A 21507-nucleotide genomic window follows, 5' to 3' on the forward strand; every position below is an offset into this window, starting at 1 on the left:
TCAATATATTCTCCAGGCTAGATGTCCTATTTTCCAAAATTTTCCAACCCCAAACCCAAATGATACTTACTTTTCCAAAATTTTCCTAAATTATAATTGCAACAAAAAATAAATCTCATTCTGATTAAATAATAATGTTTCCTTCTAAGTTGTACAAAAATAACATCAATTCTATTCAAAGATAAAAAAAATACTTCAACATAGACTTTGACCAATGAATCAATGTTTACATATTGATTACCCTTGACAAATATTTTATATTTATAAATTAATATTTTTTATTAGGTAAAACAAGTTTTGAAGGGGTCTCGAAACATTGTACAAAGAGCTAAAGTTTTATGTCATTAAGCCTACATAGTCAAAACATAACAAAACAAGATAGGTCAACAAAGAGACACAAAACCATCCAACAAAAGACAACAACCAAAAGACATCACAGAACTAGAAAATATAAAATACAAAGATGAGAGACCACACAACAAAATGCCACTTAGGCCATGCTCTCAAGAAGCTCTACCGCCTGCAAACTCCAGTTGATCCATATCTTTAGTGGCCTTTTTTATTTTCTTGACCTCCTTGGTGGCTGAATAAGCTTTCTTCCTAGTGTTGGACCCAGTCCTTCTACTTGGACCACCCTGACTATCCCTAGGGTCCTCCTAATCATCTATAATATTCACAATGGTTTTCCCACCCACATAACCCTCCACATTGCTAATTAGGATCTTAATGTGTTCATTGCACGCCTTTAGAATTCTATAGCTCTAATCAACAATATTTTTCAATGTATTCTCTAGTCTAGATGTCCTATTTGCTTCAAAAGTTAGATTCGAGGCACTAAATGGCCTCGTATGGGCCCAAAAAATAGGAGACAAATAAAACTATCTATTGACATATAGAGTGCTCAGAGAGCTTTCAAGAAATGTAAACAGTTCGTCAATTAGAGTCTCAAATCAAAAGTTATGCCTCCCGGAAGTTGGACTAATTCTTCTAATTTTGCACCGACTTCTGACGTGTTTTCTAGAACCTTCTGCTTTTGTAGTGAATGCCAAATGGCATATTATAAAAATCTATTCCTAACCCTAAACCTAATTCATATTACTTAAGGTCATTTCTAGCATTGTAAAGGCACTTTTTGTCGAGTTTGGGAGAAGTTACTATGAGAAGGGTTTTTCCAATCGAATTATGCTGTAAGCCCATAGGGCATATAGTTGAGTTTGCCTTAAAATCCTCTCAACTCATTGTAATCATAAATTCATCCCTCCAAAGTACCATTTTCATCAATTAAAATAACCCCTTCCTTTCCATGTATCAAGACATAATTAATACATGACATGACCTCCATAGGAAGAGCCACGTCCTCTTGCCACCTCATTTCCTAGCTAAGTCTCATAGCCACGTTGGCGATGGAGTCAACAACCATGTTTCATTCATGATATATATGAGAAATGAAACAATTATCTAAGGTTCTTAGGATTTCCAAAGTCCCTTGAATAATATTATCAAGAGTCCATGAAGGTTTGGACTTCCCTTTTAAACAATTTATTATATTGTTTGAATCACCCTCCAACAATAGCTTAGAAACTCTCATGTCCTTAGCCCATCTAGTGGCTTGGTGGGCTGCCATAACCTTCCCATAATGGTTCTATTTTTGAGAGAAATTAAAAATGAATGTTAATTAATTTTTGCTAGGGTTTTCTTGCTTCATGTGAATTTTTAGTTTTTTTTGCATACGGCCTTTTGCTTGCACTCCCCTTCTGTTGGCACTTGTCATACCACATTTACTACGAGAGCTTTAAGTTAGGATATAATGGCTCCGGCCAGTGGTGAACCAGTTGTTTCTGGTGTTCACGCTGCTGCTTTGGATTGCCATGGCGCCGCCACCGAACAAACGCCTGCGCAAATTTGTCCCGAAGGTTTTCCACGAGGTAATCTTGATATTGTCCTTCCTTTGCAAGAATTTGATGCTGCATGTGACTGGTTAGAACAACATACCTTGATAGGGTATTTTGTTGGTAGGACTCCCCCTGAAGCTATGCTCAGAGAATGGGTCAACAAAAGCTGGACTCCTCATGGCGTCTGCCTTGACGCTGTGCAAAACCTTACCAAAGATTTTTTTTTATTTCACTTTGCTAACCCGTCGCAAGCTGACCCGATTTTTACCAACAACCCTTGGTCTGTGCATTCCTCTCTGCTTGTTTTTCAGAAATGGTCCCGAGACTTCTCTGTCTCGGATGATAAAAAGCTTAGGGTTCTTGTTTGGGTCGAATTCCCAAGTCTACCCTTTCCCTGCTGGCCTTTAATTGAGTCTATTGCCCAAGCCCTTGGCAAAGTTGTTACCAAGGAGCCAGAGAAATTTTTTAATGCTCGCCCTCAGCGGCATGTTTGCATTGAAGTTGATCTTTCTGAAGATCTCAAGGATTCTGTGGAAATCCAGATTGACGCTCAAACCTTCGCACAGAACGTGCTTTACTTGAACCTACCTAACACCTGTTATAGGTGCCAGTCTACAGAACACAAGATCAGGGATTGCCCTTTGGCCACGCCTAGGGTCAAACCCTAGCCTAAAGCGACGCCTGTCAAGCAGGTCGAAGGAAAAAAAGAAGAATGGGTTACTGTTGGGTGCAAAGGCAAGCCTGCCTTGAATCCTTTGGCCCCCAAGCCATCCTATGCGGCAGTTATCGTGATTCCTCCTGCTTCCACTGAAGTGTCAACGCCTGCTAGCATGGAGATGCCAGCGGCTTCTGTTGCACTTATTTCAGTTTTGCAGGTTTCAAACCCTACTGGCTCGTAGGGGATTAAGGTAGCTGCCAGGACCTCGTCCTTGGCTGGGGCTCGTTCTCCTCTTGCAGTCTCTTCCATAGTACCACCAGCAACAAGGCATTCTCGCAGTCCTCCTGGACATGCGGAGATCTCAGGGGTCAAACGGCAGGTTGTAAGTCCAGAGGATTTCCCGTCTGACTTTCACCCGATTTCTACCTTTTTGAAGAATAGTTACTCCTCTCTCGAGGACGAGGATGATATGGAAGAGTTTTCATGAACTTCCTCTCTTGGAATGTTCGAGGTCTTACAGACCTCCCTAGAAAATTCTATGTCCGGGATACCCATCATAGACTTGAGAATTTAGATTTTCTTTGCCTGCAAGAAGTTAAGATTTCTGGTTTCATGCTTTCTGCTGCATGTCGCGTCATTTGGCAGGATAGTGTCATATTTTCTTCTCAGCACGAAGCTGGCCGAGGTGGTGTAGTTACTCTCCTGTCACCTTGCCTTCATTCTGCTATTATTTCGCACGGTTCTGACCCCACACACCGTATTATTTGGCTTTTACTTTCCATTAACAATCATTCTTTTGGAGTTATTAATGTTTATGCCTCCAATGATGCTATGGAAAGGGTGCAAATGTGGGTTTGGCTTGCTGACAACCTGCCGCCAGCTACATGGGTCCTGTGTGGGGACTTCAATATGGTTGAAGTGGCCTCTGACAAAGATGGCATTCTGCCTTTATATTGGACAGCTGGGGAAAGAGAAGCCTAGTTTTACATGCATCATAAATTGGGCCTCTTTGATCCCAATACTAGCCACCGTCATGATAATGGGGCTTGGCACACTTGGTCCAATTTTTGAGCCGATCCTGACCGCATATTGAAACATCTTGATCGTGCTATGATCTCGGTGCAATCTTTTTTTTATTTTTCTGAAGATCGTGATCTACCTGTCATTCCCCTGACAGATGTGACGTTGTCAGACCACTATCCCATTTATTTTGGCATTTCTTGGCAAACAGCTGTCCCCAAAGTGGTTAAGTCTCAATTCTTCCTCAACACGTCTGTGCTATTATATGCCTCCACCATCTCCCACATACAACATGTCTGGAATTTGGAACCACGTCCACATTCCCATCGAGGTTGGATTCAATGGTGGAATGATGCCATTACCAGAACGGTTCCTTTTTTGTGCATCTACGGGCGTCAGCTGGCAATTTTTAAAAAATGATCTTATGAAGCCAACACCCTTGCCCTCAAAAAAGCCTCTGAAGCGCTCACCTTCAACCCCTTTGATGTGGATCTTCAACTTCAGCTTGCCAAGCTTCGCCATGAAATGCAAATTGCTGATAACTATGCTGCTCGAGGAGCTCAAATCAAAGCCCGTCTCCATTGGTTGGAGGTTGGCGACAAAGCCTCGAAGGAGTTCTTCTAGGCTCTTCGAGCCCGTCATACAATATTGGGATTAAAAAGATAAAACAGGGAACTGATGTTTTTTCCAGTCTGCCAGACATCCTGCAAGCTTTTGTTCTTCACTATGAGAACGTTTTTGCTTTGCAGGGCCATTCGGTTGCTCAGGAGGAGGCTCTCAGAAAGTGTATTACTGTTACTCCAAACCGCCTCGCGATTGAGCAATGCGCTTTCTGTGAGCAACTTCTTTCCCTCCGAGACTTTAAAGAGTCAATTTACTCCATGACGGATGACAAATCCCCTGGGTGTGATGGATTTCCCTGTGAATTTTACAAACATCTTTGGAGCAAATTGGTCCTGATTTGCACAATATCTATCTTGAAGCATACCATTCTAAAAGCTTAGGAGTGATCATAAATAAAGGCAATATTAAATTCATACCTAAAGCTGGTGATCCTGAGGACATCTGCAACTGGAGGCCCATCACCCTCCTGAATGTGTCTTATAAGATCATTGCTAAGGCACTCTCTCTCAAAATTCGCCATATGCTTCCTCTAATTGTGCGGCCTGAACAAATTGGCTTCATCAAATCCAGGTATATTCTTGACAACATCATTGCTGTTTGGGAAGGTATGGAATGGGCCCGTAAGTCCAAGCAGTAGGCTATCTTTTTAAAGATAGATTTTGCTAAAGCCTATGATCGCATTGAATGGCCTTTCATTTTGGCTATGCTTCAGGCTCTGGGTTTTGGTCCCAATTTCCTTCAGTCCATGGAGATGCTCTTTGGTGACGCTAATGCTTGCATCACCATCAATAATTCGCAATCTGAAGCTTTTGGACTTTTTTGTTCCATTAGACAAGGTTGTCTGTTAGCTCCAATGCTTTATGTCCTTGTTGCTGAAGGTTTTGGTTATCTACTTGCTCACTCTGTGTCTTCAGGGCTGGTCCGTGGCATTTCCTTGCTTGATTATTCCTCCCAGTTAGTCAATGGTCATTTTGCTGATGATTCTTTTCTTACTCTTCTTGAAGATGAAGAAAACATCAAAAATGCTTTAAATTGTCTTGACACTTTTTGTCAAGCCTCTGGATCTGCCATTCAATGGCATAAAACACTCTATTACCGACAGTCTTTTTTGCCAGCTCCACCTTGGCTTAGCCAATTCCAATGGAAATGGGTTACTAATGGAGAAATTTTCCACTTTCTTGGCATTCCCTTTGCTTTCTAGGCTTCCCCTGTGGAACTTTGGAATGCTGTGCTTACAAAGATTACCAAAAATTTTGATTATTGGATCACTAAGCCGCTTTCTCTTGCTGGTAAATTTCATATTTGTTCTAAGATTTTGGCTGCCACCCATGTGTTTTATTCTTCTTGTTGGGCTCCCTCCAAAGCTTCCTATCTCAAATTAGAACGTTTGCTCAGAGATTTTCTTTGGGCCTCTGGTTCTGACCATCATGGTTTTCACAGAGCTGCTTGAGATTTCTGTTGTCTCCCAAGGGAATCTGGGGGTTTCGGCCTGCTTTCCACTCGAAAGCAGGGCCTTGCCCTCTGTGCTAGATGGATTATCAAAGCTGTTTTTGGAGATGAAGCCTGGAAAATTCTTGTCAAGCATTGCATCTCTTCCAGCTTCCCTGCTAACAGACTGACGTGGAAGGGAATTGGTTTTCAGACCCTTCTCACTATGCATGAACCAGTGGTCATACAGGGCTCTTTCGTTATAAAGAGCATCTGGAAAGCCTGGGAAGCTATTAAACCTTGGCTTCGTTGGGCTGGTGATGAGTTTCGCAATTAGCTGTCCTTAAATCAGCAGTTAATTTGGTGGTCTCCCTTGTTTGCCTTCCAGGGTATTCCTCTTGCCAAGACTCAAGGTGCCAGTGCTCTGCGTTTCTATAAACGTGGCATTCGCACTACCAAGGACATTTTTTCAAGAGTCACCATGAATTTCAGGTCTTGGGAGGATATGCAAGTTCAATACCACCTTGTATGTGCTGATCGCCAGACTTATGAGCTTTTGTTGTCTTCCATCCCTGTGCACTTACTTCATAAAGTGGGGATTCAGTCTGTTCGACCTTGGTGGTGTGATTGGAAGTGGTTTCCTGCCACTCCATTTACCAATTATAAGCCCAATATGGGATACAGATGGTTTTCGCCCCACCTTTCGATGGTGAACACGCTTAATCAATGGTGGCATTTGCATTCTTCGCTTTCTCAATGGAGAAAACGGTTCGACACCATTTGGAGTGCCATTACAGAACCTAAGATTGCTCACTTTGCTTGGTGCCTTGCTTTCCAAGGTCTTCCCCTAGGGCCTCGGCTCAAGCACATTGGGGTTCTTGATCCCAGATGCCCCTTCTGTGGCCAACCTGAGTCCTTTTTGCATATTTTTTGGTTTTGCAAGCGTGCTCAGAATTATTGGCACTGGATCCATGAATTTTTCAAGCCTTTCAGGCCCGAACTTTTTTTATGGCACATGATCCTACTGGGTGATTCCCCCAGATTTCCTCAGAAGTTTTCCCAGATTTGGCATACCTTCAGGATGGAAATTTTGTTTTCTCTATGGAAAGATAGGAATGCAGTTTTATTCACTCAAAGTTTTTTGGATGTTAACATTGCAATGTACACTAAGGCATGCATTTGTAACAATGTCATTATGCAGATACAGGTGCAAGCTAATAAAGTTTCCCTGGAGGTTGCCCACTTACATGAATTGTTAAACCACTGGGGCAATGCTCCTTGTACCATTGCCAGAGTGCCTCTGGATGCCTCGGCTGATGCCTCCTAGTCTCGTGGTCGCTGTTCCAGACGTCAGTCCTTTGGTCACCATTCACACACGTCGCGCTCCCAGGGTCCCTGCCACCGCTCTCCCAGCGGTGGTCATGGCGGTTGGCGGCGCCGCTCCGCTTCCCCACCGCATGGTGGTTCTGGCTGGTCCTCGGCTCCCCCCTTAGGTGGGCTTCTGGCCGGTCTCCGGCTCCTCCCCCTGGACGGGTGCACTCTGGCAAGTTTCCCCAACTGGCCTTGGCTATTTCTCCTCCGCGGCCAAACAAGAAGGATACGAAGACTGCAACTACCCCAGATCCTGCAGATGCTGCTGACGGCTGGACTGTTCCTAGTCCGCCTCACAATCCCACTGATGCGTGGGGATTTCCTGATAAAGATGATCCTCCTCCTTCTGCTGGTATTGCTTTGGCAGCATGAGGTTGTTTTAAATATTTTTTTTGATGAATAGTTTATAGTTGCTGGCTGCGGCCATGTTGTTTACTCCGGCTTCGGCCGATTGAACTCATTCGCGGGGTGATCTTATATCCCCTGACCCTTTTTTGTGAATTGTAATCTTAGTAAATTTTATTAATTGAAAAGAACTATTCATAAAAAAAAAAAATGTTAATTAATTAAATCATTAAATTTTTTTCAAAAAAATTAGTTTTTTTAATGAATTGCCTTTTGACTCTTCCCTTTACACCTCCTATAAGACTAGTGCATAATAAAATATTAGCACATACATATAAATCATATAAATATAAATTATATGTACTAATAAAATATTAGCACATACATATAAATCCAAGCTCAAAAAATCTATGTACTGAGCAGTCGCACAACTACAAGTATGGATGACAATAATATGACAGAGACATCTGAGAGGTAAATATTTTGAAATATAAATTTGATTGATTAAGATAGATATCATGCAAAAACAAATAGATTTATTTCTTATCAAGAAAAATCCCGGATCTCGAAAACAGCTGTCGTAGAAGCTGTCTCCAACTGGATGAACTTGAAAAAACAGTTTTGAGTACAAAAATCTGTTCTTCCAGCTTGTAAATGCACTGTCTCCCTAAACTAGGGTTAGGCCAGATGCCATGTTTGAAAGGGAGCCGCATCGGGTGACTTAATTCCTTAATTACTGCAAGCGAGGACAATGAATCGCGAAACCCCATGTGCATGCTTCTGCAACATGAACAAAATTGTGGGGCCTTGTTCTCCAGACCATGGAATCCGCACAAATCCAGATGCTTCTCCATGACTAACTTTTCATGGGGTCCGCTTTACAGGTTAGTTTCCAGTACCGCATCCATGACTGCCGTTCATTTGCTTTGCTTTGCTTTCAAACTTTGCAGGCTCACGCGGTTCTCGGGGAGCTCGTACGCGTAGGGCATTCACGGGCGGGGCTGTCCATTTGAGTTATTTAACCCCCGTTCCTTGCATTTCCTCTCATTAGGGTTAGTAATCCATTTTCCATTTCGACCATGGCTGCAAGAATGCGAATTGTGGCGTTGTTAGGGTTTGCTCTGTTAGGGTTTTGTTTGTCACTCGGCCATGTGAATGCTCAGGAGCTGAGTTCTTCCGCCTGGCTCGATGGTCTTTCATCCGCTTCACTTGATCTGGAGTTCGAATCCTCGGAAGGTCGAATGTGTGAGGGGACTTTGGGGGAGTGCTATGACGAGGAGGAGGGGAATGAGTCTGATGTGCAGGGGAGGCTTCTCAGGCGAGTGCGGTATTATATCAGTTATGGAGCGCTTGCTGCAAATCGGGTTCCTTGTAGGCCTCGAAGCGGGAGGTCATATTATACAAGGAACTGCCACAGGGCAAGCGGTCCCGTTAACCCTTATCACAGGGGCTGCTCTGCAATCACCAGATGCAGGCGCTACACCTCCTAAGAGGAGCGATCTGAGCGTCAGTGGATCCGAACTTCAATGGAACAGTAGTTTATTGATGGCTACATATCTGAACTGTGAACGATCGGAGGTTAAATAGAACAGGAATATATTGATGGATATTGATTTCAACTGTGTTTACTGTATGCCGTACCTATTTTTGGGGGAAGTAAATGTTGTACAGTCTCGTTTTAGCGTGACCGACCACCTATCTATTTTTAAAATAAATTTGCTTTTTACTTGGCATTGTTTTTGAGGAAGTGATACTTGGCGATTTTGAGTGCTGTGCCTCAAAATCCGGTTGGACAATGTTTGTATTTGTTTAGAGTTAGTCTTGTTTTCTATTTCTCAGATTTCCAGTCGTTTTGTTTGTATGTTGCTTTCTTGCACAATATAGTCCGGTGAAATGTGTGTTTGGGTGGAGTTCTTTTCATTCCTTGATAAACTTTGGAAGCTGGGGCTTCTATGGTATTATCTACTGCATTTATATTTGAGTTTTCTACCTGGATAATAGATATATAATAGCATTATGCCTGATCTCACCCGATGAAGCTTCAGAGGCAACAATGATTCATTTTTCGCAGGTAACATTGATCCATTTCCTTTTCCATTTCTTTTCATTTCTGAGGATATACAGTATGATCCTAAATGTTGAAAATAAACTGAAAGCTTTCATGTTTAAGAACAGAGATTCTGGTTGATGGCATTAGAGCATTAGGCCTGACCTCGTCTGGGGAATCTTCTTCATTTCTTTTGCAGTTCATTTCATTCTGAAGTTGATTTTTTTGACAGTTCATTTCATTTTTAATTTTAAAACTTTCTAATTTTAGTAACAGATATTGGAATTGTTATAATCTTCAACAACATTAAGCCTACCTTTGCCTGGGTAGCTTCACAGGCAAACTGTGATTCATTTTCTCGCCGGGTTCATTTCATTTTGAAGACGGATCATACTGTGTGATCCTAAATGTTCAATAATGGTGTCAATCAAATCCCAGAACAAGCCAATCCAATAACATGTTCTCTAGAAATTTAGTGTTTTTCGAGCTCATTTCTTTTTCAATGTTGGCAGTCGATCGTAAATCTTGAAAAATGTTGTCGGTCAAATCCGACAACACTATCAAATCCAATAGAAACCTATTGTCTCTTAACATCAGTCCTGGCCTTGTCTGTAAATCTTTAGAGGTCTCTGTACTCTTTTTCTCAATTTATTTCATTTTGAAGATGGATTATAGGATATGATTGCAAATGTTAACAATGTCCTTCGAGTGAAGATCTTGAAAATTCAATTTCTTGTAACAGTGATGTTCTTCATAGTGCCTATTCTGAAAATTTAATGTTTGTAACTCTGTTTCTCTTGAGAGTTGTGGGGAAAGTGTAGAACAATAGGTTGTAAAAGAGATTAGCCCGGTTTGGATTTTTCTTGAAGGAGAAGCAAAATGCTTCATATCTGTAATGTTATTCAACAGACTAAAGGGGCAGACCCCTTCACTCCTACAAACATTGAATTGAGCACTTCTGTTTCTACGAGTAAAAATGTGCTGCACTGAGTATGCCATGTCAAGCCATTTTTATCAGTTCCTCTTTTGTACCGGGTTCTGTCGAATACCCCTTCACTCCTACAAACATTGAATTGAGCACTTCTGTTTCTACGAGTAAAAATGTGCTGCACTGAGTATGCCATGTCAAGCCATTTTTATCAGTTCCTCTTTTGTACCGGGTTCTGTCGAATGGCTGCAGGAATACAAATATGGGAATAGGAATTGTTATTCTGGAATAAAAAATAGGGAGACATATTCCTATTTTCTGTTCGGTTCAGCCAGAATTTGATGGGGAATTCATGGATCAAAAAATTTATGTCTTTCAAAATAAATAAAATAGGAATAGGAATACTTATTCCAATTCTACCTATTTAGGTGGAATTGCAAATGCTCATTTTTGGATCAAAATTAGAATAAGTATTCCTATCATATTCTTATTCCCAATTCTGATTTGCTGCACCCAAACAGATAATTCAAATTTTCATGGGAGATGATTCTCTAGAATAGATCTTCAGCAATTACCTAGTCATCTACAATTCCTAATTAGTATATTGTAATTTGTTGATTTTTTTGATGAACTTTTTTAGGTGAGTGAAGAGCTTAAAGCTAGCTCAATAATAGCTACTCAATGAGAAGATGCTTGTAATGAGTTAATTAAGGAGAACACAAAAGAAACAACCAAAGTTTAGATATATATAAATGCATAATGGGTATAAAATTGCATTCTCATGCAGAATGCTAATGGGAGGAAGCAAAATAGCAAATAGTTTATATCAAACTAGAAGTAAATACTAAACAATAAATACATTAATGATCAATACAATCACATCTACCTCTCAAATCTGCCTTCAATAGCTTGTCACCTAACAATGTCTTGGAACCTTTTTTTTCTCTCCACTACACAAGCCTCCAAATGTTGGTTCTAAGAAGTCCACAAGCCTTGATTGCTAGTTGTAAGTTTAGGATAATAAGTGACCAAGTGACTGGTGGGTCCCAATTATTAGTGTAACCTTGCAAAGGTGTCCTTCCTTTGTCATTTCAGTTCTTCATTTCTTTCCTTATAGTTTGGTACTAGTGTTAGCATGAATGTTGATGGTATTCCTTTGGGGGAGTATCCCAAGCATTGCTAGAGCATGTGGAGATGGATAGCATGATTGACATGGTGCATTCATAACTATGTTTGTTATTGATGACAACACCGTATGGTTTCTGTGAAGACTAGCAAACAAAGATCGAGGTCATACGAATAGAGAATTGATGTCCAGGTCAAGCGCGGTTGAGAATGTGTTCTACACAGTGTCCTGATAACGAGGTTAAGTGCACATCAAGTAAGTCGAAAATATGCAGAAGATATGCTTGATTTACAAAGAGTAGTACATAGAGTTCTAAGGAAACCTTTTTTAATGGTTGGATTATATCTCCTAACAGAGATAGAATTGTGACATGCGAAGTTGTATAGTGATAGTAGACAATTTGATGATGACATTAGTGAGTGCGCAAGGTCTAGAGTTGCATGTGTGAAAAGTTGTAAAGACTATGAGCCAATATTGGTGCACAATTACAAAATAATTAATTGGGAAAGCCTCAAGGCCAACTCAAGGAATTGTTTTGAGGACATGGTATAAAGGAAGGATATTTTCCTTGTTTAAAGTTGTATCAAGTGTGTGTATAAGTGTGTGTATTGTGCGAATTAGTAGAGTATTTGGTAAATGCGAGTAAGTGATCCAATGGATTATTGGATGCGAAGTTGGTGATCTGGTATCGAGATCAAGAGAAGAGAAGTCCGGTTGACAAGACAAAGGAAGAGGAAGTTCAAATACTGATCATTTCTATTATTCTGCAAGGAATAATATAGAGATCAGTTGGATAGCGAGTTTAGTGATCTTGCCCCTGAAGCTGTTTCAACAGTGGATCCATCTGCTACAACTCCTAATAGGGTTGGCACAACTCTTAATAGGGTTGGAATTTCCTAACAGGGACTAATATGTACTGAATGTTTTTATTGACTCCTAGTAGGGTCCATCCTCTAACAAGGAACATTTATATTAGTACATCATTTTGTGGGTACCATCCCCACCATGGTTTTTTGTCTGATCAAGGGTTTCCCTAGTCAACATATTTGGTGTTATTGTGCATGAGTATCTTGTTGTGGTTATTGATTATATTGCTCATATGGTTAAGGATTAATAAGGTTGATGATTATTATAATAGTTGGATAGCGAATTAACCCCCCCTTCTCAGTTTTATTGATAGACTGTACACTCTAACAATTGGTATCAGAGCATCAATTCCTTGAAGAGAAAACTTAACAGCTTTGGGAGATCAATGGTGAGTCACTTCAAAAAAGAAAGTCCTAAGTTTGATGGAGTTAACTACGACAACTAGAAGGAAAAGATGAAGACTCATTTGTTATGTATGGGTTCAAGATATTGACTTTTGACAAAGAGTAACAAGAAGATTGTGGAAGAAAGGAAGCTTGAGGAATGCAGTGAAGAAGAAAGAGATCTGTTTATGTGTAACACGAGAGCTAGAGAAGCCTTACTGACAACTCTTCTTGAAAATGAATATAGTCAAGTAAAGTCACTAGAAACATCTCTTAAGATTTGGAAAGCTTTAGAATCTACTTTTGAAGGAGATCAACATACTAAAAGAATGAGTTTATAGAATTGGATAAGTTTGTTTCAAGATGCTAAAATGTTGGAAGATGAATTTGCGAGAAGCTATATTAGTAGGATATTTAAGATTGTTGCAGTAATCAAATCCTGTAATGGATCAAAAGAGGAAGATGAGATTGTGTGGAAGATTATGAAAACTTTGACACCGCCATTCAAGCAAGTAGCACAAATGATCGAGCTATTAATACCTTGCACTGAGAAGTTCATTAGGGAGACTTTGCTTGGAAGATTGGAAGCAACAAAATCAAGTTAGAGATAATTTGGAGAATTGACAAGAGTGGAGAGAACTTTTAGTGCCTTAAATGTTCGTCCTTGCTTATTTATAAGTGCAAGCACCCACGAAGATTATGCTAGCAGCAACATATCCAGATTGAAGAAGCTATAACTTTGCTTGTGAGAAGAGAACCAGATGGTAAGAAAATCTATAAATGTTGGACTTGTAATGAATTTGGTCATTATGCTTCTAAATGTCCTAAAAGAGAGAAAAAAGTATAAGAAACATTTCAAGCCTAGAAGATTTAGAGATTGTTTGTATACAAATGAAGATGATGAATCTGAGGAAAGAGTTCAGAGTGAAAGTGATGATCAATTAGGATTTGTGGCTATAAAAGAAGAAAGTTCTGAAATTGAAATTAGAGAAGATAAAGCTCTAGTTTCTCAAGTTGAAAAGAAATCTGATTGGATTATAGAGAGTGGTTGTTCACATCATATGATTGGTGATATGAATAAGTTTGTTAAATTTAAAAATCATGATGAAGGAATTGTTAGAGCTGGTAACAATGCGACTTGTCACATCACATGAATAGGATCTATTACTCTTGATGGAAAGACTAATCCTGATGATGTTTACTTTGTTGATGGTTTAATACATAACTTGTTGAGTGTTGGACGATTGGTGGATAAAGAGTATCAGTTGCGATTCACAGAGAAGACCTGCACTATCAAAGATAAGGATGGTAAGCTGATTGGAACAGGTACAAGATCTAGAGGTAATGTATTTCAATTGAATCCTGCTAAGATGACTTGTTTGGTTGCGAAAGTGGATAACAATTGGTTATTGTAAGGAAACTCAGGTGTAGAAACAACTTCCTACACTAATCTCTTAAGAGAAGTATGGTGCAAATCTTATTAAAATCTTTTACACTTACAAATTCAATATCATGTAAACAACAATATTGCAGCCAACCATGCATACATAAAATAGACAGAGAAAGAAACACATAACAAAAGATTTGCCGGTGGGGAAAAACCTTTCGGTAAAACAACCCCACCCCTTCAAAACTTGCACAATGTATTATTTTCAACACAATGTTACAATACACTTGCAATGCAAGTTTAACAGCAACAATAGAAGACTCCAACAGCACCTCAGTACTTGCACACTCTCCTCTTCGTCTCTCTTGCATTTACAACATGCAATATTGCTTTTATGAACATCTTAAGACCCAACAAAATGCCCACAAAGGAGTTGGACGTTTTTCGTGGCTCAACCACCAAGAACCATGCACAATGCCACATGTACATGCAATACCAAGAAAAAGGCGTCCATTCTTTGAATAGGCAATGTCAGCTTGTCATAGAATCCGCCAAAAATAGCGATCACAAGAGAAGTGTAAGGGAATCCGTCATACCAACCTATTTTTGGCATATTCTCTTACACACACCAACCACTCATTCTTGGGCACCCAAATAGGCCCCATCTCATAAGATGCTCTTACACCTGTCATAGCTCATTCCTTAAATAGCTCTTACACGTCATAGGAATCCGTCATAACCATTTCAGCCATGATCTCTTTCACACACTTCAAGATGCCGACACATGTAAGTGATCAACATGCCAACTAGACATGTACACTCACATTTACATATTATTTGCAAAAATACATTTACAAAACAAATAAGAATAGGAATTATACAAGGTTGAGACACCTTATTCCTAACATTCTCCCACTTGTCGAACACCTTGTAAGAGCAATAGGAACATAACAAGAACTAACCGCTATAGGCCAAAAGGCCCATAGACTCCGAACACCATCTAAACTTCTTAGTGCCCACTGGTTTTGTCAATGCATCTGTAACATTCTTTGCGGTATCTACCTTTTCCAAATTTACCTTTCCATCTTCCATCATATCTCTCACAAAGTGAAACTGCACATCAATGTGCCGTGTTCTGGCATGGAAAGTTGGATTCTTTGCAAGGCAAATAGCGCTCTGACTGTCACACCAAATAGTAATCTGTTCTGCATCAACCCCAACATCAGAACACAATCTCTTAAGCCAAATGGCTTCCTTACAAGCATGAGTAGTAGCCATGTACTCAGCTTCTGTAGTGGACAAAGCAACCACAGGTTGTCGCTTGCTCATCCAACTGATGGCACCACCATAGTGAACACATAAGCACTGGTGGATCTCCTGCGGTCAATATCATCTGTCCAATCTGAATCCACAAACCCATGAATTCAAATTGAATGCAGAAATCCATAAGAGTTACTATGATAACATATGGAGTAATTTGATGTACCCCTCAAATATTTGAATACTCGCTTAATTGCATCCCAATGTACCCGTCCAGGATTAGCCATAAATCGACTCAAGACTCCCATTGCTTGGGCAATGTCTGGTCTAGTACATACCATAGCATACATAAGACTGCCAATTGCACTAGCATAAGGTACTCTACTCATGTCCTCCATCTCACTAGGAGATTTTGGACAATCATCTGCAGATAACTTTGTTCCCACGAGAATAGGAACACATAGTGGTCTACAATCTGCCATCCTAAACCTATCCAACACAGACTTCACATACTTACTCTGACTCAACCAAAGTTTTCTATTAGACCTGTCTCTACTGATTTCCATAGCCAAGATGTACCTAGCTGCCCCAAGATCTTTCATCTCAAACTGTGCTGACAATTGAGATTTAAAATCAGAAATCATACCCTTACCCTTCCCAAAAAGTAACATATCATCAACATATAATGCAACAATAAGAAGGCAATCATTTTCAACTCTGAAATAAACACAATGATTTGATTTCGATTTTACAAATCCAATTGACAACACAAAGGCATCAAACTTAAGGTACCACATCCTAGGAGATTGCTTCAAACCATATAGAGATTTCTTTAATATGCAAACTAAGGATTCTTTACCTTTAACAATGTAGTGCTCAGGCTGTGACATATAAATCTCTTCCTCCAAATCACCATGAAGGAAAGTTGTCTTCACATCCATCTGTTCTATCTCTAAATCATATGATGCAACAAGAGATAACAAAAATCTAATGGATGTCAACTTTGCAACAGGAGAGAATATTTCACCATAATCTATTCCCTCTACCTGTGAATACCCCTTTGCAACCAATCTAGCTTTGTACCTTTCAACACTGCCATCTGCACAGAATTTCTTCTTGAACACCCATTTACAACCAACAGATTTTCTCCCTTTAGGCAAAGGTACAAGGTCCCAAGTTTTGTTTTTCTCTAATGAAGCCATTTCATCATCCATAGCCTCAATCCAAGAACCTACATCTTCCATGCCCAAAGCCTCTTTCACAGATCTAAGCTCATCAGTGTTAGTAATCAAAGAAAAAGCACAACTAGAATCTAACATAGAATAACCAAACCTTTTTGGTTGCTTTCTTTCTCTCGTGGATCTCCTCAAGGGCTGAGGTTGAGGTTGTTCTTCCTCTTCTTCTGAACTATCAGAGCTGCTAGAGCTCTCCTCATCATTAGACCCAACATCTTCTCTCTGTTCAGTCTTCTCAGGGGTAGGAGGCAACTGAACAACATCTTTTTCCTTTTCTTTTTCATTTGGTTATAGCACATAGGAGAAGATGTTAGCTCTCTAAAAATAACATTTCTACTATACAACACCTTACTAGTCACAAGATCCCAAAGCTTGTATCCTTTCACACCAGCACTGTACTCAATGAAAATACATTTAGCAGCTTTGTTTTCCAACTTAGATCTTTTCTCCTTTGGAACATGTTCATAAGCTTCACAACCAAAAACACGAAGATGTCTAATTGAAGGCTTCTTACCAGCACACACCTCCATGGGTGTCTTACCAACAAGGGCTGATGTAGGAGATCTGTTAACCAGATAGCAAGCAGTGGTCACAACTTTGGCCCAAAACCTTTGTTCTAAACCAACTCCACTAAGCATACTCCTAGCTTTCTCCATCAATGTCTTGTTCATTCTCTCTGCAACTCCATTTTGCTGTGGGGTATAAGGAGTTGTCTTATGCCTCTCAATACCTTGTTCTTTATAGAACTGTTCAAACTCTGCTGAGCAAAACTCACCACCATTGTCAGTTCTCACACACTTAATCTTTTTACTAGTCCGATTCTCTACAAGGGCTTTAAATTCCTTGGATCGACTAAAGACTTGTGTCTTACTTTTAAGGAAATAAATCCATGTCCTTTTACTGTAATCTTCTATGAAAGATACAAAAAATATAGACTTGGAGATTGAAGGAACTTTTACAGGACCAAATACATCAGAATGAATAAGATCCAAAACATTAGAAGATTTGTGAGAACTAGAGTAAAACTAAACACGATTTTGTTTACCATAGACACAGTGTTCACAAAAGTTGAACTCGAGATTGCAATCATTTAACCTTTCAACAAGATTTTTATTTTTCAGGGTTCTAAGGCCCTTTTCACCAATGTGACCAAATCTCAAATGCCACAACATTACCTTTTTTGCAAGAAGCTTACCTTCCAAAGTGTTTGCATTGCTATCAGAACTAATAACCACAATATTCTTCATTGCTTGTTCAGATGGTGAAGATGAAGAACTATTACATAGAGGAATACATGCATCTAGTTGAAATAAGGTACCTCTCCTAGTACCCCTTGCAAGCACTATCGATCCTCTCATCATCTTGCATCCTTCTTTCGAAAAAACAACTTGCACACCTACATCATTTAGCATACTAACAGATAATAGGTTTCGTGCCAAACCTGGAATGTGCATAACTTCATTGATTCCCTTTACTCGTCCATCAGGAAATTTGATAGTGACCTTTCTGCATCCAACTATCTTTATGTGAGAATCATCACCCAAGTACACCTTTCCACCATCGAACTCTTCATATTTTGAGAACCATTTTCGATGAGAGGTCATGTGAAAAGATGCACCTGAGTCAACCAACCACACATCATCAGATGCATGGGCTGCCAAAGCTACGATGAATGCATCGCCATCTTCTTGAGATCTTTCTGAAGCTGAATTTGAACCTTTCTTCTTCTTCTTCGGCTCTTTGCAATCTTTACAGAAGTGCCCAGGTTTATTACAGTTCCAACATTTTGCCTTGGACTTATTGGAAGTCTTTGACTTCTCATGGAATTTGGATCTACCCTTATTGTCAGACTTATTGTCATTTTTCTTCCCTCTTTCCATGGATCTCCCACGAATAGCAAGGGCTTCTTTTTTCGAAATGAAAGCCTTTGTCCGCATCTCCTCTGATAGCAGTGAAGACACCACATCATCCATTTTGAAAGTGACTAAAGTGCTTCCAAGAACCATCACAAGATGGTCCCATGAATCTGGTAAAGAACACAAAAGTGTGTAGCAATGATCCTCCTCCTCTAACTTGACACCAACTGATGTCAACTATGCAGCTAGAAGATTAAATGCATTTAAATGATCCGTTAAGGATCCACCTTCCTTCATTCGTAGAGAGTACAACTTCTTCCTCATGAACAACTTGTTCACCAAAGATTTGGCCTGATATACGGCCCCAAGTCTTTCCCACAAACTGCATGTAGTTTTCTCATCTAGAACATTCAGAAGGACTGCATTGGTTAAACAGAGTCTTATGAGACCCTTAGCTTTACGGTCTTTGATATCCCAATCTACTTGAGCTACAGTTGCTGGTCTCGTAGCATTTGAAGTCGCTTCCCATAGGTCACGATCTTCCAACATGTCTTCCATCTTGAGTTTCCACAACTCAAAATTAGTGCCATTAAATTTCTCCACCTCCATTCTTCTATATGATGAACTCGCCATCTCAATCTGCAAATAAGATTTAGGATGCTCTGCACAAGACTCCCAGTCAACTTTAGATTAGCTCAAAAAACCCTACCCAACAACTAGGATCAAAAGTTGATCAGGCTCTGATACCACTTGTAAGGAAACTCAGGTGCGGAAACAACTTCCTACACTAATCTCTTAAGAGAAGTATGGTGCAAATCCTATTAAAATCTTTTACACTTACAGATTCAATATCATGTAAACAACAATATTGCAACCAACGATGCATACAGAAAATAGACAGAGAAAGAAACACATAACACAAAGATTTGCCGGTGGGGAAAAACTTTTCGGTAAAACAACCCCACCCCTTAAAAACCTACACAATGTATTATCTTCAACACAAGGTTACAATACACTTGCAATGCAAGTTTAACAGCAACAATAGAAGATTCTGGCAACACCTTAGTACCTACACACTCTCCTCTTCATCTCTCTTGCATTTACAACATGCAATACTGCTTCTATGAACATCTTAAGACCCAACAAAATGCCCACAAAGGAGTTGGGCATTTTTCATGGCTCAACCACCAAGAACCATGCACAGTGCCACATGTACATGCAATACCAAGAAAAGGGTGTCCATCCCTTGAATAGGCAATGACAACTTGTCATAGAATCCGCCAAAAATAGCGGTCACAAGAGAAGTGTAAGGGAATCCGTCATACCAACCTATTTTTGGCATATTCTCTTACACACACCAACCACTCATTTTTGGGCGCCCAAATAGGCCCCATGTCATAAAATTCTCTTACACCTGTCATAGCTCATTCCTTAAATATTTCTTACGTGTCATAGGAATCCGTCATAACCATTTCAGCCATGATCTCCTTCACACACTTCAAAATGCCAACACATGTAAGTGATCAACATGCCAACTAGACATGTACACTCACATTTACATATTATTTGCAAAAATACATTTACAAAACAAATAAGAATATGAATTATACAAGGTTGAGACACCTTATTCCTAATAGTTATGAAATAGAAGGTTTTTTCACATAAACTTTGATAACATTGTGAAGGCAAGTAGTACATTTGCAGTTAGAGATTTGCTAGGAATCATGAAGCCTGTTAATGTTGTTTGCAAAGAATGTATCATGGCTAAACCAAAGAAGGTATCATTTCCCAGCAAGAAGTTCACTAGTACAGAGAAGTTGGAGATAGTTCATACGAACTTGAGTGACCCTACTAGAACAAGAGGATTCTATGGTGAAAGGTACTTTATGATTTTTGTTGAAGATTTCACTAGAATAATGTGGGTAGCATTTCTTAAAAAAAAATCTGAAGCGTTTGAGAAGTTAAAGATATTCAAGAATAGAGTTGAAAATGAATTTGGTGTAAAGATTAAATATTTGAGATTAGATAGAGGTGGAGAATTTACTTCTAGAGAGTTTAACATGTTCTGTGAAGAAAATGGAATTAAAAGATAGTTATCATTACCTAAGACCCCTAAGAAGAATGAGATAGCAAAAAGGAGAAACATACCAGTATCAGAGGCAACAAGTGTAATGATGTTTGAGAATGATGTATCCAAAGATTTTTAGAGAGAATCAATTAATACAACAATATACACCATGAACATAGTACATATCAAAAAAGGTACAAACAAGAATCCTTACAAATTAAGGTTTGGTCATACACCCTCAGTGAATTATTTTAGAATTTTTGGAAGTAAGTGTTATATTAAGAGAGATGATGATATTTGTAAGTTTGATCCAAGAAGTGATGAAGGTATGTTCATTGGTTATTCATTGAAAAACAAAGTTTACAGATGTTTTAATCATAGAACTAAGACAATTGTTGAATAAGAAAATGTGAAAGTGGATGAAAACTTGGAGTTAAAGAGAGGATGATAGATTATAATTCTGACGAGGAAGAAGAAAATCCTAGAATTGTTAGAGGGAATTTGGAAGTTTTCTTTGAGACTAACAATGACTTGTAGAATGATGTACAAATTATTGAACAAAGAGGAGAACAAAGAACTGAACCAAGAGAAGAAATAAGAGTTGAGTTAGCAACTCCTCCACCCAACATGTATTTGACAAAGAATCATCCTGTAGAGCAATCATTGGATACAAAGACAAAGGAGTGATGTATAAGAAATAGAGTAAATGAGGAATTATGTTTGATTTCTCAAGTTGAACCTAAGAGCGCAGATGAGGCATGTAAAGATGATCATTGGATTCAAACAATGAAGGAAGAACTTGATTAGATTGTGAAGAATGAAACATGGGAATTGGTTCCTAGACCTGAAGACAAGAATGTTGTAGGAACTAAATGGGTATTTATAAATAAGATGAATAAACAAGGTGAAGTTGTGAGAAACAAAGCTAGATTTGTATGCAAACGTTATTCACAAAATGAGGGAATAGATTATGAAGAAACATATACCCCTGTAGCTAGAATGAAAGTAGTAA

The 21507-nt window shown here is 39.3% G+C and overlaps 1 protein-coding gene across 1 annotated transcript; it reads left to right on the top strand.

Annotated features, from left to right (window-relative positions):
* Positions 1-7761: 7761 nt before the first annotated feature.
* Positions 7762-9071, top strand: LOC149575111 (protein RALF-like 34). The gene has a single exon (XM_089814965.1). It carries the CDS (start codon positions 8418-8420, stop codon positions 8826-8828), a length of 411 nt encoding a protein of 136 aa, XP_089671091.1. The 5' UTR covers positions 7762-8417; the 3' UTR covers positions 8829-9071.
* The last annotated feature ends 12436 nt before the right edge of the window (positions 9072-21507 follow it).

Source organism: Cupressus sempervirens, chromosome 2, assembly GCF_028749045.1.
Source record: "Cupressus sempervirens isolate cs-2001-9-10 chromosome 2, ASM2874904v1, whole genome shotgun sequence".
NCBI lineage: Eukaryota > Viridiplantae > Streptophyta > Pinopsida > Cupressales > Cupressaceae > Cupressus > Cupressus sempervirens.